Below are 18,988 nucleotides of genomic sequence, written 5' to 3'. Positions count from 1 at the left end.
GTTATGTTTGGGACACTGATGTGGGTCAGAACTGAAAACGGGGCGGAAAAATCAGTGCCGGCATCTGCCCTGGCATTGCTGAGGCTTCTACTTGTGGAGGAAACTGAATTTGTCAGGTTTAAGGATTATACCTCTTATTTTCTTTTATTGGTAGGAACAGTAAGAAAAACAAATTGAATTGGCAGAGAAAACATGAAAGTCTCTCAAGGAAGAGTTTACAATAGTAGGGACCAACTCTCCAGGGAAAGGAAGAATCCTTCTGCTGAAAAGGATGTTCTTCCCCGGGATAGAATTATGTCCTTGAGACCTTCTTACATGTCCCGAGGAGGCCCAAATCTCTTGAGTTCCTAAACCTTATTCCATGTATTCTGCCCCCAACCCCACAGCTAGCCTAAGATGTGAATACCAGCCTCTGGAGGGCAGTGAGGCCTGTCAAACCTGTAACAGTCAGCTTGTATGACATAATTACAAGTAACGGGATCTTATCCAAGCCCAAGAAAAATTAGGCCCAGCAGCCATTTCAGAAGAATGGGTACAATTCTATGGTTGACTGGCTATGAAAGTTCCGTGCAGAAGAACACAGAAACAGACACTGGCCTAGCTGAACCAGCAGCTTTGCAGAGAGGAATCCCACTGGAGCGAGCAGTTTGTTGGCATCCATCAGCATATGCTGCGGAGATTGCTTGGGGAAGCTACCAGTGACTGGCTACCCGAGTTTAAAAGCTGAGTGGAGGGGTGGGGGGGAGGGAGATCCAGCTGCCAGGGAAAAGGAAACAAAGGGCAATGTGACAAGTATCTCCCATTCTTCCTTTCAATCTCACCTCTTCTCATTTGCATTTAGGGGCTGGAACAGGATTAGAGGGCCCTCCTTCCAGCACTTTTAGAGATACTGGGCAAGGGCAGGGAGCCCAGAAATGAAGGGGCTGTAAGTGGACAGATAACAGCATGGTATTCTCATAGTGCTTACAGCTTATCACTGAACAAGAATTTGTTGACTTGAACTTCAAAATAAGCCCTTCACCTCATTTAATAGTTTGATCCACAAAAGCAGAGGATGGGAAACATATTAGGGAGGGAAAGAGATGAGTAGCTTAAATTAGGAGAGTGATGAAGGGACACTAATGCTCCCTATTTGAATTTTTTCAACACATACACGTTATTATCTCATTACTATTAAGTATCCTGTTTGGACAAATGGGGGAGACCCAGGGAGGTCAAGGTCCCATGGTAAGTGCACAGTCAGGTCTTGGTGAACTTTTACAATGGAAAGTTATTGAATTAGTAGCTGTGTCTCCAGCCTCAATACTCCCAAGTCTTCCTCTCTGCCCCATTAATGCTGAGCTTTCCAAAAGAAGCAAAAGAATAGGTTTTCTTCCTAATCTCTAGACTTAGGTCGCAGGGAATCAGTTGATTTAATGAATATCTATCTATTGAGTATCTCATACACTAGGCAAAAATACGAAGAACACAAAGACAAAAGCATGGTTCCTGTCCTTGAGCTTAGAATCTAGTGGGGAGACCAACACAGACAGATCCCTTCAACGTCATTGGTCAGTACATGACAGCTCTGTCATGTACCCATAGGGACTGAAGGAAGGGCATCTTACCTAGCCTGGGAGATCAAGGGAAGGCTTCCTAGAAAAGGAAGTGTATCCTAAAGGACGGGTAGGAATAAGATGGCAGAGAAAGGGAATGGTTGATAAAGTACGTGGAGAGCTTAAGTTGACCTCAGGGATGGGAGGGATGAAATGGAATGATACATATGGAGAACTGTGAGTATAATAAGGCCAGTTCTGATGAGATACAAATCATGAAATGAGTAATGGGTGAGACGTGAATTTGGAGAGGTAATCAAGGATAAATGTAAACTAAAGACATGAGACTTTAACCTAGAGGCAGTGGGTAATTCTATATTTATACACAATATACTTGCTTAGATTTGTCTTTTAAGAAAGATTGGAAATAGGAATATAGATATATATGATCAAATTGAAATGAAGATAGGTTACAGAGGAAACGTACGAAAAGTAAGGCCCACAAAGGTCAAACCACACATGAAGCAAGAACCAGGCAGTAAACGATGTGAGAGCTGTGACAAGAGCAGAGTAAGTGTTTCGGGGCGGCATGGCCACAGGAAATCCCTCAGATCTCACGCGGTCTTGTGAGCATCCAGAGTCGGACTGCGGTTCCTTACAGGATATGAACCATTCTCAGTCACTGCTGGACCCTCGGGGAAGTCCTTCGCAAATTAACTAGCTCCTGACCCTTTGAGGGCTGTGAAATGATAAAATGGCCAAAAGAATGACTGCCTTCTAATAGCAACATTGGTAAAGTTTGGGGTAGAAAAAGAAATGGAGACATTTGAGTTTTGGTATTTGTTCTAAAATAAACTGAATAGACGCAGGTCACTGGGCATCTCAGTTTCCCGAACAGTGAAAAGGGGATAATATTTTTCTCATAGGTTTGCTTTAAGATTAAAATGAAATATTTTATATGAAAGCACTTTTACACCAAAAAATGCTATATAAACTGTAAGTTTTATCCCTATTAAGTCAGAGACCTTTACCTGAGCCCGTTAAAGAAAAGAGCCTTAAGTGGAAAACCATCAGAAAGACCACTGGTGGGTGATAACTGTCAAGAGTGTGTGGGGAGGTGAGAAAAGCCTTAGCTCCCACACAGCCTTTCACACCTGGTGGGCTAAGAGGGCTGTTTGGAGGACTGGGCTTACTGCATTCCCTCTTTCCCGGCACTGGTGGAGACAAGCTAGAATAGAGCGTCTGTGCAAATACGTGAAATACTGCAGGACAGCTGGCTGGCTTTTCCATCAGGTTATTATTTGTGGCATAGCACTCAGGGAGAGCGGGAGAGTGGGAGAGCAGTGTGTCACTGGCCTCGTCCATACCAGGTGTCCTTTGCCCTCAAAGATTTCCCTCTGGCTTGAACCATCCTCATCGCTTTGACCTAGAGATATAACTTTGCTACTGTTTCTCCTCCCATGTGTCTCCTGGACAGGAAAGGGCCTGCACAGACAGACCGGAACAGGAAGGCTGAGAGAGCATTTACCACAGGGCTTGAAGGGAAATGTGAGGAAGGGCAGAGGTTGTGGGGGGAAGCACAGATTTAGATCCACGGTAAACTGCTCAGACCAGATTATCGTTTTCAGACAAGATGTAGCACACTTGGTGCTGAAACAAAGGAGAACCACTTTCCTTTTATTCTAAGTTTTCTTTTCTGGACGAACCCCCTCCATAAATACATACCAGTACTCACTGCCGAATCCATATTCCCAGAAAGAGATACATGTTCTTCAAACAGCGCCAGCTGCTTGTAATGCTTCCGTGCATCACTGTTTGTAAAAATGCAGGGGGCGGTGGGAGAGAGAGAATCCAGGACTGTGCTCTGGCCACTGCAGCCTGCAGGATGAACTCCCCAGGGGGACACTCTCCCTTTGATGCCAGCAGGAAGAAGGGAAATAGGTCAGGGCAGCAGCCAGAATTTTCGGCTCGGACTGTCCAGCATGAGGGCGTCATTTCCCAGGCAGCAGCAAGGGACAATTTTTGAGATCTCAGAGAGGATAAGGGGTCATTGAGAAATGATCAGCAAACCTCTCTATATCTCTCCCCACCTGGCCCTAGGGAACTGCACCTCCTACAGCCTGGAACTGTGAAGACGGTTAAATTGTGGTATCGATCTCTTTTAATATCACCTTATGGCCCCCTCTGAAAAAGCACAGGTTTTCCTAACAGTGACCCCAGTGCTGCGTAGGCAGCAGCTGGTCAGTGAGTGCTGGCCAGCTGGCCTCCTGGCAAGGTGTGAAAAGATCCCAAATGACTGTTTTACCAATACGAAGAGCTCCAAAAGGAAGAGATGGCTTGGGATCCCTAGGATCAACGTTTTAGGCAGGGAGACTAAGGCAGGAGGGAATCACTTGCCCAGCACCACAAGATAGCTGGAGTGTGAAAACCTAGGAGCTGGCACTTTCCAGCTAGTTATCCACCCATCAGTTAATGCTACCTCTTACCACTGCTTCTGGGAAGATGCTAGCAATAGGCACAGTACCCATCTGGGAAATCACAACAGACCTCCCTGTCCTTGGCAGTGTGGCAGGGAACTGCCTGAACGAGGCAGCTGTATTTGGGGAGGGGAGGGGTACACGGCAAAGGGGGTGTCACCAACACATGCCATTTAAAGGGACACAGCACTCGGCTCGTAGTCACAGTTACAGCAACAAACACAATGATCTCATGTTGCGCGGTCCAGAAGCAGCTGGCCTCAAAGGCAGGGGACACAAGAGCAAACTCTCATTTTTGAGGTTATAACAAGCCACTTAAACCCAACTCTGTACAGCAGAGGTCGGCAAACTTTTTTTTGATAAAGGGACACATAGTAAATATTTTAGGCCACACAGCCTGTCACAACTACCCAACTCTGCTGTTATAGCACTAAAGCAGCCATCGACGGTACACAGAGCAATTAGTGTGGCTGTTTCAGTAAAACTTTATTTAGAAAATCTGGCAGTGAGCTGGATTTGCCTTCCCCTGCTAGACACCAACTAAGTCAGGCTGGAAAGAACTGTTGAGTTTATTGGATTTCCTCTGAGTAAAAGCAAGTAAAGTCTTTGAGAGTTCTGTGGCAGCTTTGGCCTTCAAGGTCACAGAGGGAATCAGGTAAAAGGTAATCAGGTGTCTAACCCGCTGTTCTTCTTGCCTGGGGGGGAAGAACACCAGAACACCTAGGCTAATACCAGAAACAGTCCTCCCAGACTCCCAACTCCTGGAAAAGGACAAAAATCAACGGCTGAGGAGCAGGACCATGAAAAAAGATGGAGAGAAAGAAAAAGTTCAATGAAACATGGCAGAGGAAACACTCAAGAAAATAGAGCTGAGTGACGGCGAGAAATGTCAATGGCTCCACGCTGACTAGCGCCATTGTAAAGCACATTTAAGGAGAGCAGAGCCATCAGGTTTCAAGTTAGTGGGGGGTAGGGATATCTAAAATGTCAAGAAGAGACTTGTCTGGGAGTGCCCAGGCTCCACATGAGGATATGGGATGGAAAGAATACAATTCACTCTTCACTCAAAGTACAGAAAGAGGCAGGCAGCAATTCCTGGGCTGGCTACCCAAAGCAATGTACTTCCATTTGTAAACGAGGGGTCACTTTCAGGACTAGGCACCTTGCATCCCAGCATTCTGTCCCTTCCCTGGTGACCCACGTGGAGTCCATTACATGGTCTCTCTCCCACTCCATGTCCTCCTCAAGTCAGTTTCCCCTTTCTCATGCGGGAGTCCAACGATGGCCAGGCCCTGTGGGACTCACATGGGGCCCAGGAGGTGCTGTGAAATCAAGAAATCTGTGTGCTTCTCCTATCCTGTATGATAACTAAGATTCATAGTAACTGGGAAAAGCATGCAGGGGGTGGAGAAACCTGGCCAAAAATAAGAAGATAAAAAGAAAAATTTTAAGGGGAGGGATAGGACAGGGTCAAGGACGATCTGAGCTAAATCTGATTATCGAGAGACCAGGTGCAAGGCACAAAACTCCTGTTCGACTGTGGCCATCACAGCAGCAGCTCGGCTCCAGGAGAGATTCTGGAGCAGAACGTGGCGCACTGGAGGCTGCCCTGAAGGTAAGCACTACCGTGAGGTGGGAGGCTGTAGACCCGCACTCAGGCATCCACCCAATCACACGACACTTTCTCTTAGGGAAGGACAGCTGCATCCAGGAGTACCAATGCATCAGGTTTTCTAGATCCTTGAGGAGTGAGGAGAAGAGGGCAAAGAGAAGAGATGTGCAGGACAACTTAGGGAATAGAAATGAAGGTACCATACAGGTAAAAGTAAATGAATAAACCTGTAACCAAACGAAAACCTCTCTTCGTTCCTACACCATTCAGAAAACAGTTTTCATATATTATATAAAGGAAAATACCCCAAAGAATAGGCTATAACTGGTTCCATTAGTCAAAATTCCAAGTTATCCATAGTTTAGGCCATACTTGTCTTTCCGCTGGTAAAAACCTTTCAAAACAGTCAGCTCAAAAAATCTTATGAGCAGCTAAGAAGATGCAGAAAGGTCTTCTTTATCAAGAGACCCCTTCCCCCGCCAACTTAGGGCTGTCAAAGACTGGGACACTACAACCAAGAAAGATAAATATTAACTTTGGATTAGGCTAAGGATCTGCAAACTCATTCACATGCCTGGGGCATCAAAGAAGACGGAGGAAAATTTTATCTTTTTCAAAAGTCAAATATCAGCAAACATACAGATGAAGGTAAGATCATAATAACCATGAGAGAGTAGAAGAGCTTTGGGCCACTCACTCCTTTTAGTGGTCAGTATTCTCTTTGACCCCCTTGTGCTTTTGGATATCACCAGCGGGCCAGAAACATGATCAGGAAGAAAAGTGGCTGGGGAAACAAGAGTTGAAAAAAAAGGGAAAGAAATTTTAGGAGATGAGAAACAACAGGACGATGACTATGGTGAGGGATGGGAAGTGAAACAAATGCGATTTAGGTAAGTGATGAGGATGTCACTAACGTCGCAGGCAATCCAACGTGGGGATTTCTGTCCTGTACCAAAGCACGACAAACAAAAACAATCATCTGTTGCTCTTTCCACTGTAATGTCTTTAGCTCATGACCTTGAATGGACTCACCTGCTTTCTCCAACATGAAACTGCTCTGTAGTTCATGATCCAAAGGCCCACAGAGAGGAAAATTCTACAACATTTGCCCCTTCTACCTAATCACTGGGCCACTTCAGAAATTGCAACAGCTACTGACAGACAACTAGAGAGCCTGGATTCTTGAAATACTTCTCTAGCAGGGGGCTATCTAATCAAAAAAAATTCAAGCCACATCGTGCAGTTACAAAATGGGGAAGCAGGGAAGGCGCCTTGCATGGCAATAGAATTCTTCTTCACAAGCATAAATTCAACTTACCAAAAACAAAATAGAGGGCAATGTGAAACTGATGAGACAATGGAGGGGTTGTAGCCCGCCCCGCACTGTACAGATGGCCAGCAGGGCTCATGACACACCCAGGTGGTTGCAGCTGATGTCTGGAAAATGGAATCCATCTCTCTCAAACTAAGAATTCAGAATTTCTTTTACCATATCACTTTCGTTCACAGACGAGAAGGCAAGTGCTAGAGAAATCCAAAGAGGTGCAACCAATGGCAGTACTACTGCTTAGTGAGGAGTCAACGTGGTGGTTCTCTCGAGGCCAGGGTAGTCCCTCGTGGGCACCTTGGGCTAGCCTGTTCTCTTGTACCTCGCACACCTGATGTAGTCGCTGGTGCGTCAAATCAAAATGAGATGCTGACGCTTATAAATAGGTATTTGTATCACTTGACATCCCAGAGAAGTCCACATGTCTGATCTCAAGGATCTACAAAGACCCACGAGTGAGATAGCCTCTAGGAGCCCACAATCCTTTTGTTCTGTGAAAATTACGATATTGCTTGAAAGCTGGAGGGACCCTATGGATTCCGCTATAAAAGAAAGGACACAGGCAGATCTAAAATCCTAAGCCTGAGCCCAGCACAGTCCCCTGCTGTGCCCACCCAGTAGGATTAGTGACTGGGACAGTCCTGAGAAGATGGATCCGTTGACTATGACTTGATAAAAATTAGCAGGTAGACGGGCACCTTAGCAGATGAGAAGCCTAACTCCTGTCTGTAAGAGCCAGCCCAACAGGCAGAAACAGAAATACAATTAAATTAAGTCAGAAAACCCGCTACAGAAAATGCAATTACTCAAAGATACAAATAAATGTTCAAAGAAAATTGGCCCCTGACAGGGTTAGTCAAGCTTCTAAATCCAGCTGGAGGCAGGCAGCTCAGGCTAATTCGTCAAGCAGGACCGCAGAGCTGTAAGCTCTCTGCATCAGGACCCTGGCTAGGTTGGCCCAGTGATCCCCACGCATCCCAGGACACTAATGGTGAGGAACAATTTGGGGGCAGCTAGCCAATGATTCAGGGCTCAAGGAAATAAGATGTGGGAAGACACAGAATGGATCATGGATGTGGAGGCTGAGCACCGGAAAAAGTGACAGACTGATCTCTGACATGGCGCGAAAGCCTCAGTCCGAGTGAGCCCCACTTTCTCACCCCTCTTCATACAAGAAGCAACTGGAAGATGTCCTACCTCTCGTTGCAGCACCAGTTCCTTGGTGAAAAGCGTTGCTTCTTCACTGAAGGGCTCTCCCTCTTGCACCAAGCCTGGGAGGTTTCGGGCTCCTCTGGGGCATTCGATGCCTGTGTCAGGAGAAAAGGAGAATTTGTGATGGAAAGGTCCCCTGACACTTCTAATGAGGCAGGCACTGGGAGAGAATGCCATCGTGTCTGAGATAAGGTAGAGGTAGTGGTAGCAGGGCAAGAGTTTAGCTCGCCCAGGTGGGAAAACCCAATGCTATCAGAGCAGCACAATGCAGAGGGGCCCTCCGTCACAGCATCTGGGAACCGTCAGGAGGATCCGGTAAGTTCCAAGTTAGATGTGTAGGAAACAAACACACACACACACCCACCCAGGCGTGAGATGAGTCCTCATCTTAGGCTCTTCGCTCCTCACTTACATAAATGGCGCACTCACCTAAATTACACTGATATCCATCCCCAGTCATTCTGCGTCCCGAGAGCCATTCCAGCTGACTCCCAGACATTTTCTCTTTACTATCTGACTTTTACATCAAATTCAAAGGTGTTAACTCTGTGTCATTTTCCTCTTCAAATAAGCTTCCCCCTCTGTCCTCTGGTTATATTTTGGACAATAGTACCATCAGTTTTTCATTCAGAATCAGATAGAAAAACAGAATACTGATGAAGTACTAGGTGTCTGAAGCCAGGGAGACTTGGATTCATATCCAAACTCTATCACTTACTACTTTGAATGGTACAGTAAGTAACTTGGTCAAGGTCACAAAGTCTCCGCCGCCCTATTTGTTAAAACTGGAATGATAATGTATCTATTTCACATGGTGGCTGTGTGAACTAGGAGAGATTATATATGTAAAATACTTAGCATAATGCCTGACATATGGAAAGGTTCAATATATTTTAGCTCTTATTATTTTATCATTATTATCATTATTACTCTCGGCAATTACCCATGCTTAAAATCTCAGTCATCTTTCATTCCACAACTAGCCCGTAAGATCCCCGAGGACAGAATCCCATCTCTCATACCTCTTTGTATCCAGGAACAATATTTTATACAGAATACGTGCTTACTAACCAACTTAGACTGTCTTTTCTTTTTTTCTTTGATCCAATCATTCACTTTGCAAATATATTTATCGCTAACAGTGCTCATCTATGAAAGGCCATGAACTATGTCGTGTTTTGATGTATAAATCAGATTTATAAATAGCACCCCCCCAATCATATTGCAGCTGTAATTATGAAGTAAAAAGTTAAACTAGGTTAGAATACAGGAAAACGATCAAATTATGGGGAGGATGCAGTTAGTGCCCATGTCTCTGAGTCACTGCTGGTCTTTCCTGCTGCAATAAGGCAGAACGGAAGGTGTAACCTCTTATTTACAAATAGCCTCAGGTGAAGGTAAAAAGAGATTTGGCATGGGAAGGCAAAGTAGGAGGGCATCTAGGCTACTGCAAACACCTGCTGTGGAGCCTTTGGGGGAAAAGGGACCATTGCCGGGACAGAAGGTACATCTCTTATGGATGAAGCCAGGTGGCTGGCTGCTCATGTTTCTGGCCCACAGCACAGATTCAAGGTCACAAAGCTCAGAGGAGAGGGAATGGTTTATACCTTGGGTTTTCAGAGGCTCAAGGAGAGAGCTTTCTCTTCAAGCCTCAAGACCTCACATCAAACGAAATGCGGGACAGGCGGCGCAGCATCAGGAGAGCATCTTGAGCTGGTGTCCAGGACCGTTCTCCCACCCCTGCAAACACGGAACAGCTGAAGGCCCTCCCCAAGGGTCACATAGGTAAGAAGATCAGCAGGGCTGCCTCATCCCCGGCGCCTTAGTGCAGGGCTGCACGGGGAAGTGAAACTTATTTTTGTATGATGGCAATAAACTCAAAGAGCCAAAGCCTGAGATTAACCTTGAAGTGAGAGATGGGGCTAGAGTAAACTGGAACGAAAGATAGCCCACGGTTTTTATGGTATCAATAGCCAAAAACACTTTTAATTTTGTATCTGCAAACTAAGTAATAATAGAATTGTCAGAGAGAAAAATAAACAATTCTATTGAACTTTTGGGCCACATGACCGGAGATAAAGCATTACTGCAGAAACAGGAAGAATGCTCACATAAGTGTTCAGCAGGCATCTGTCTGGGTGGGATTAAACTGGGGTGCTGTTGGTAAGGCTGCTAGAAACTGGGGCCTAGTACTGGGATGAGGTTAGGGCACTGACTGGAGGGCAGGAACTAGGAGAAAGAATTTTCACTAAGAGCGTACAAAAGATTTGAGCCTCGTTAGTTAAGTAAACATACACACTCTATTTCTCTGTCATTTTCCTGTTATTCTGAAATCTCAAGTGATCCCAGCAGCTCTCTCTCTGAATCCTGGGAGACCACTAAGTGATTAAATCCAGAAAACAAGATGGCTCAATAAGCCCAGGGAGTTATACAAGTCGAACTGAAATGTATTCAAAATATCTTTCAGGAGAGAGTCCTCTGGGCCTGTGGTGACCAAACCTCAAGCCCTCCCTGTAGAGGCGAAGGCAACGAAGGGCCTTTGTTATGTGCTCCTCTGCTTTCCAACAACTGAGCTCCAGCTGTTTAAGAGGAGGAAGCTGAAATAGGCTGTTTCACTGTCCTTTTTTAAGAGGGAAAAAGTAAACACATTCATGCGCATCAATTCCTCTCAGGCAGGTTGATAAGAAAAAGAAGAGGGAACGGAAAGTTGCTTGAGAATGAGCATTATGTCTGCTTTTATCATTTACTTCTTTTCCTCTGGGCTGACTCTTGCTTCTCTTGACCTGTCTTCTCTGAAGTCACCCCTTCCCAGTCAAAACCTGCCCCACTGTCACATCGCAGCTTGGGGTCAGATATGGCTTAGCTGACACTACTTATTAGGACAGAGATAAGTTGCATCTTAAAAAAAGACCCAGTGAGAGCAGGTACCAAAGAGTCAAACCGAGGAATAAGTGCTAGACGAATGAAGGGGGAAATAGACACATATACTGAGTATCCCTGAGTATCTGAGAACTGACATAAGGCCCTAGATCACAAAGCTAGTAAGTGGCCTATATGAACCTTAGATTGTCAGATGCTAAAGTCACTGGGAAAAAGGTCTAGTTTGGAGTTAAACAACGCTGTAACCAGAATGTGTCATGACCTACAATGGAGAGGTGGCAGAAGGCTCTGGGGCACTCAGTTTCTTGCTAGGCAGGTAAACAGAATCGGAGAGTCAAGAGCAGCTGGTGTTTAGACATAGAACGAAAGGGCGCTTGGCACTGGGGTCATAATGGTAGCAGAGTTTCAGGCACTGCCAGGAGTGCAGAGGCAGGTTCCATGCTCTGGGCAGGGGAATTCTTACATGTAAGGGGACCCTAGGCAAGGGGAGGCAGAATCATCAGACCGGGGGCAAAGTGGAAGCGAGAGTAGCAAAGGGTTTTATGATACTGGATGTCTGAGCGTTAGAAATCTGATGCACCAAGCTAATTCTGCAGAGGGAGGATTGTGCAGATGAGTGTTTCTCAAACTTCAATTTTTGGTATGACCCATATACACATTTACATATGGGTATATACACTTTATATAACAAAGTTTCCACAAAATAATGGTTAATCTTGACTACATGTGCTGTGTTCTGTCTCTTTTCTGTCCTATTTCTTAAAGAAAAAGAGATGGTTATGACACTGAATTAATTTAAGACCTCTAGTGGGGCAAGACCCATAGCCTGAAAAACACTGGTTGGTATCGGCTGAGGCATGAAGACCGAAGGCTGGCAGGGACTGGCAGGGATGGGCAGGCCCTGATGGCTTCTTGAAGAGTTCAAAGGCTATGCTGAGTGCTTATTTATCAGCTTCTGGGCTTGCTATTGTGTCCCAAGGGGATTAAGGAACAGGTCAGGAAACATGCTGTCCACTAACAGGAAGGCGAACAAGTGGTACCGTTCTAAAGCCAGAAAGATAGGCGGCGGGGCTGAAAACCAGGTGAGGACACGTGCTGTCAGCAGGAAAGGTTCCACTGCACCCTCCTTTCCCAAGGGCTTGGTCAGGAAGTAAACCCTGTGCATGCAGCGCTTTTACTCAAAGCTGGGCTGGGGTCTCCGCTGTGCGGCTTTGTTACCAATACAATGGACTTAAAGAAGAAAAGAAAAAGCTCAAGAAAACAGGGAAAGAAAGCTGGGTTCTCAGAAAGCAAAGCCAAGGCCGCAGCTGATGAGCTGGGCAGGCTGACAGGCAGCAGTGGAGTGCTCCCAAGGTGGTAAATGTGAAGTGAGATATCACGGGAGTTCCAGAAGCTCCCAGCCCGGTGAGGAAGTGCCCGTGGTTCCGGATTGTTACTATTATCACTAATAGCTGTCTTTTCTGATAACTCACCGGTACAGTGCTGCCTGCTGATAAGGACGTATTAACTCGCTGTGCCTCCAACATCACAGGTGCAGGTTAACTGTCAAGAGTCCCCCGACACTTATAAGCCATTCAAAGGACAGAAACATTGTGATAGTAATAAAAAAACGCTGTATCTAAAAAAACTCCCAAATATTCTCAAACATTTTCCTTCCCTATTACGGGGGTGTACCAGAATGAAGAGAGAGACTGGACCTGTGGGGCCTTCTCGCTGACTTCTGCCAAGGGCAGATGCGGAAGAGCAAGGCAAGACATGGCCCCCATCTGTCTGTTCCACGTGGCTCCCTGACCACTTCGAAGCCCTTCAAACCTATCTGCCTATAGCTAAAAACTCATCATTTTTTCACATCTTTTCTATGCTTTCTGGGATATGATGGTTGACCAAGACTATTTAAAACAACAAAAAAAGAGATCTGCCTGATTCTGTATGGTTTATAATTCATCACTAGCTATCAGCACATCATGGTTCTGGTTTCTGCTCTGCCACTGACAAGTCTGAAACCTTTCTAGGCCTCATGGTCTCTATTTACGAAATGAGGGAGCTCCGAGTCTCCCTGGCCAGAAAATCCTACAATTTTGGTTACGCCCTTTAGAGATTCCTTACCCAAGCCGTGACTCGTAGAGTACAGGGTGCCTCCTTTTAAATTTAAAATGCTGGACTACAGAACATTCTATTAAAAAGAAATTATACATTTAGAGACATTGACTAACTGGGTCAATTAGCACAAACACTTTGGTCAGTCAGCTTTGGAGAAGAAGTACAAATTCTTGTTAATGATACGATAATGGCTAAATAAGAGATTCTATTGATGGCTATGTGAGACTCTATTTCACTCTATTTTACAATGTATGTTGAGTTTTATGATAATTAAGCCTCCAGGTTCAAAGTGTGTTTGCTTTTTCCTTTATTGAGAGCTAAAGGGAAGTTGTGGCAAATCCGCCTAACTAGAAGTGACTGCTTTGCAATGGTACTTGGTCCGGCAAACAAGAAACCAGGCACTGGGTAAACAAGACTCTAGTGGAAACAATAACCAATGGGAAGGATCTGTCAGTGGGCGCACGCACGTTCACTGTGCACTCGCCATCACACTGGACATTACCAAGGGAAGGGCGTAGGAGGCACGCAGACATAACCTTTGCCTTCTGCCTACTTAGGATACTTACAAATGCCACAGTTCATTTCGCAGACCTTCTTTCTCTCCACTTTGTAAACACACATCAGTGCCTGCTTTGGGCTACGCACTGTGTTGGAAGGTGAAAACTCAGTGATGGAAAAGAAAGACTTTGTGCCAATGAAGCTTAATTACCAGCGTGAAAACGTTATTTTCCTCTACCATTGTGTAAGGTATGTTATCGGTGAGTGAATTCACCATTCAGACTATAGGTTGCAGGATATTAAGAAATCACGTGCAGTAATTAGATTATGTTAGGCAGATGCACGTGTGTCTAGGAGACCGTTGGTAGAATGTACCAGACAAATCACTACGGGGCTCACCATGCCAAGTCCCTTGCTAAGGGTCAGCCTCAGGCAGCTGTGTTTTCCTGCACACGACCCTGGCCTCTGACCTCTCCCCTCACCACAAGCTGCGGATGGAGGTCAGAGTAGAAGGTGGAGAATGACAGGAAGGGAGGCCGGGCGGGCTGTTGTTGTACCTGATTTGCAGTCAGGCTGGCAGAGGGAAAACAGCGCTGTACAAGTAGAGGTATCAGGTGAGAAAAGGAAAATATCAGGTGAGAAAAATTCTGGAATTTGAACTGGGCGGTGCACAAAATAAGCCCATCAGAGTTAGAGGAAGGAGGGGACTGACTTGCATCGATACTGGAGCACGAAGGCTGGATAACTACAGCGACGTCCCTGGAATAATCTCGGGCCCACAATGACCCTCCAGGTTCCGGAACCCGTGAGATCTGACCTAACCTTGGATCTTGTTAAGATTTTCATGAATGGGCCCCTAAATCTGCCCCCTCTCCTCACTGCTACCAGGAGCAAGCCTACGTGAAAAAAAAATCCAAACAAAACGAAGTTGCTTCTTAGGGTGGGTACTGTATCATATTCAGATTTTATTCTTTCTAGCACCCAACACATTGCCTAGCACACAGTGGCACTGTAGATCCTCAACAAATGTTGAATGAATGAATATCAGTGAGAAATACTTTTGAAAAGAAGTAAATATACAGAGAAGGAAATGGCTAATGAACTGTCAGGGCTATAGACCTTATGCAAATACCAGGAGAGGGACCGACAGAATCCCTAACTCCATACATCCCACTTTCCCATGGTTACATAACACTTCAAGGAAAAAAAAAAGAAAGCAAAGCTACTCCCATTCTCTTTAAATTAGCACACTTGGGAAATGCAGGTTAAATACAGAGAAATGGTCAACACTGACCCACAAGCGCGACCTGAGGCTGGAGCACGGCAAAGATGTTTAGTTCCCAGAACGACAGTGGAGGAAAACAGTTCCCACGTCTAACCCTATGTTCAGCTCCAGGCAGCTATGTGGCCACATGGAAATGCAGAAAACTGGAGCACATTTTAAGGGAGCAATAGAAAATGACGCAGGGGTGGGGAGGCCTTCTTTTAAAGGAAAGATAAAAGGTGCTAAATCTGTACAGCTCGGCTGAGCAGTGACTAAGAGGGGTGACACGATAACAATCTGCAAATATCTGAAAGGTGTAAACACAAAAAGGAGGGAAAATGCTTAGTCTGAAAGCAGGGGGTGTAATTATTAGGGGAAAGAAAATCTGGACGAAATACCGGAAAAACTTAGCATGGGGATGGCTGCTGGGTTATAAATAAGTTTTCTGATGGAAATGAGAACGCTAAAGCTGAAAGGTGGCCACTATGCCTACCCTCTGCTTACGTGAAAGCCGCCGAGCCCAGGGAACTGTGATTTTATTTGCTATATTTAGGGAAAGACTTCTTGGATAATATTCAGATCTAAATACCTCTGCTTTAAATACTGCTCCCTGAAACTTCAACGTAATTTTTGTTGCTCAAACCACAGAGAAGACAAAATTGGTGGTTCTGGTGGAACTTTCAGAACAAAAACAGGCTTTATCAGCTAGCGTGTGGCACATGCGTGGAGCTGAGTATAGAGCCAGGGGACAGACAGCAGGAGACACAGACCAGACTCTCTCATCTAGTGGGACATCTTCATCCCTGGTCTCTGAGACCCTAGGGAAGATTGCTGTAAGATGCAGGTGGGAAACTGTGGAAAGCTCTTCCTCCTTACTACACACACAGTCCCTGGAGTAAACATCAAGGACACGGCAAGGCACAGAAAGAACACCAAAATAAGCTTCCTGTCACACTGACTGCATTCCAATACCTTTGCCTGAGTTCCTCCTGCTGCAGCTAGACAATTTATAACTCACAGACTCTCAGCAGAGATTTTTACCCCCAGATTCAATTAGTTCCATTTTTATACCTTCTCTTGCCACCTTTCCCCCACCAAAAAAACAAAAAAAACAAAAAAAACAAAACAACCCACTATACCTAGAGTAGGATACTTAAAATTCTGTAGTCCAAGAAAAACAACACATTTAACTATATCCAGGTCAGTTTAAAAAATTCTTTGGCATTAACGATATTTAGATAGCTATTCCATCTTTCAGCACCAAGAACAAAATCCAGAGCTCAAACCACTGGCACAAAATGCAGAGGGCGACAGGCCATCTGCCTAATTTAAGAGAGTGGTCATCACCTGAATATATATTCAAAGCCAAATCGGTTTGCATTGTTGAACACATCTCACTCAGCAAAACCCTGCTTTTAGTTTATAAGTTTAAAACAAATAATTTAGAGGTCTCAAGTTGCAAATGCTGTCAATGAATCTGTTAACAACTGAGAACTGCAACCATCCCACTTTGGAGCAGCTGGGCCTACATTTTCGTGTTCCCAAAATGGCCCAAAGAACAAGGCAAACAGCAGACCAACTGGTTCCTAAGAGTTAGTTCTACATGGTACTAAGCCTCAATTTGTATTGAAAGAGTCGGAAATAAAATAAGGATTTGCATTGTCTCAAATTCTTTATTCTCTCCCTTGTTCTCTAAACCGCTACTTTTGTTATCTCGGGGGAGGTGGCGTCTTGTGGCCAATTTTGGAACATGTCATTGCTAAAGCTCTTTCAGTGATTGGAATAAAGGGATAAAAGAAGAATAAAGGGATCCTAATTAAAGGGATCAAACTCCTCAGGTAATTGTAGTCAGGGAAGTCAGAACTGGTCAAGAGGTGAGATTGATGCTATTTTTGGTACATAGTTCCAGTTGTTTAGGGGAGACATTTATTAGGTTATTCTGATTTGGTAATGTCTGATGTATCTGTTCAAAGACCAGAAACTGAAGTTAATTGGGAAGAGGAGCAATAAGGCCCAGTCTTCAAAATACAATGCGGCTCCCTTTAAGGAAAGGAAGAGTAGAGGGGAGGCATGTGCAGAAGGAGGCGCAGTGCTTGCCCTTAAACAAGCCTTAAGTTCCTCTGCTACGAGTCGTAACAGTGTCACCCAGGAGAGGGGTGACTTCTCATGTCCCTTCTCTAGTTGTTGGTAGCAGCCAGTTAATTGTAGATCCCTGTTTTGCAATAATTTGAGGGAAGGGATATATGTCAGTTCTCTTTGTATCCCCAGTACCTGGCACATAATAGATCTTCGACAATGATTTGCTAAATGAATATCAGAGAGGAGAAAATCTAGCAGAGATAGAGACGACAAACCTGTTCTAACATCGTCCTAGTCCAAGTTCTGAATGCATATCGGTTAACACTTGGTGAGTTAGTTAGGAATTCTAGTACCTTTATCTCCAGGACCAAGGTGAATGAGTGTTCAACACTAAATCCCTGAGCACTGAGGAGGAGACAGGAAGAGGTAGATGGCTTAGAGGCCTTATTCTGCATTTCTGGTTCTCAGTCTAGCCAGGCAGGATGCAGAACTGGCTTTACCAACTTGATTTATCATTGGCTTTAGACACCAAAGAATCATTCCCAAAAGGGAGAAACGTATTTGACTTGGCGTACCAGATAACAATCTGGCCAGCATCAGAATAACATCTTATAATTCTCCCCACTGCAGAACAAGATCTGAAAACAATGATTTTCAAAGGAAGAAAAAAACTCTCACTGATTAACGAGGACTTTCTCTTCCCTGGCATCCCAAGAGCATGGCTGCAAACAATCCAGCCAGGTGGTCTCTAGGGTGGGTTTGGGGAGGGGGTTGGAGATGGCAAGCTGTCTGCTTCCCAACACACGCGTTCATTTTTGGGTCTGCTACAAGCAGCAGCTGCAATAATATCAACATCGACCAGGAGCAGAATGAAACAACTGGGCAAAGGAAAGAACTGCGCCCTCCAAAAATGTTTTCTCTTGGGTTTCTCTTCATTATCCACATTAAAACAGCAACCTCGTATCTTCATTGCATAGAAAACAAAGTATGTGAAGTCAAAAGCTAGGGCCACAGTGGTCTTTCCAATGACGAGAAAGCCACATGGCTCGAGCTTTTATGTAACACCCTGGCACCATGGAGACAGCACCTAACAAGCGCAAACCCCAAGTCTGAGCAACGAGGGGGAGTTGGTTTCTATGAGAACCTCAACTTTTGCTTTTTCTGACTTATTTTAAACATGCAACTTTATCTTTGAATCAAGTAAAACTTAGATTTATATTTTTCCCCTCTTTCGCTTTTGGCACTGAAGAATTCTAATCATGGTCTCTTTAATTCCGAGTTAATGGATAAATAGAAAAATCTGAATCTACTGTCCAAGCTGGCAGAGTAACTACAGAATGGAGAGAAAGACATAGAAAATACCCACTTGGACCTCGCAAATACAAGCTTCCAGAAGGTATTCTGGCACACACCTGGCAGCCAAATGTAAAAGCTACTCACTCGCATAAATTTAGAGTGACTTTTTCTAAACCAAGCTGTGTTATTATCTGAACAAAATGGTTCTGAGATGTGTGGGGTGCACTTCCAAACTATCGCCTTTCTCGAGTTTTCACTCATAGGAAATTGCTGTGCACAAGTGAAACGCAAATGTCCAGCGATGAGTATAGTCAGCTGGCCCAGCTGGAGAGGAAATCCGAAGGGACTGGGAACACTAAGACCCCCAAACCCAAGAGAATGAATGACACACTGAGAGCTGAGAAACTCTTAGTAAGAGCTCTTTACTTCGCTAACTTCTAAACAAACGAACAAACACACAAGGGGTAGTGGAGAAAGAAAGGAATTCTAAAACGCCAAAGTACTTCAAGAGCACAGGCTGATCTTCAACGTGTAAATATGTCTTATCCTGGGCTGTGGATGAAGCATGGCGGTCTTTTCCTTTGTTGCTGTTGTCATTGTAATGTAAAGAAGTGAACAACTTCTGCAGGCTAACTCCAGCCCACTGACTGTTTTTACACAATCCATGAGGTAAGAATGGTTTTTACATTTCAGAATGGCTAAAAAAAT

The 18,988-nt window shown here is 44.8% G+C and overlaps 1 protein-coding gene across 2 annotated transcripts in view; it reads right to left on the bottom strand.

The window, feature by feature from the left end:
- The window catches only part of SND1 (staphylococcal nuclease and tudor domain containing 1), a 417,018-nt gene that overhangs the window by 104,937 nt on the left and 293,093 nt on the right, over positions 1–18,988 (bottom strand). For both annotated transcript variants that reach the window (XM_023528894.1, XM_023528893.1), the window contains exon 16: positions 8,149–8,258. In XM_023528894.1, coding sequence (XP_023384662.1) covers positions 8,149–8,258 — 110 coding nt within the window. The remainder of the gene's footprint in view (positions 1–8,148; positions 8,259–18,988) is intronic.

Source organism: Pteropus vampyrus, unplaced genomic scaffold (genome assembly GCF_000151845.1).
Source record: "Pteropus vampyrus isolate Shadow unplaced genomic scaffold, Pvam_2.0 Scaffold33, whole genome shotgun sequence".
In the NCBI taxonomy this organism is placed as follows: Eukaryota; Metazoa; Chordata; class Mammalia; order Chiroptera; family Pteropodidae; genus Pteropus; species Pteropus vampyrus.
Note: the sequence above shows the minus strand (reverse complement) of the source record. Positions and strands in the feature narration are given on the sequence as shown.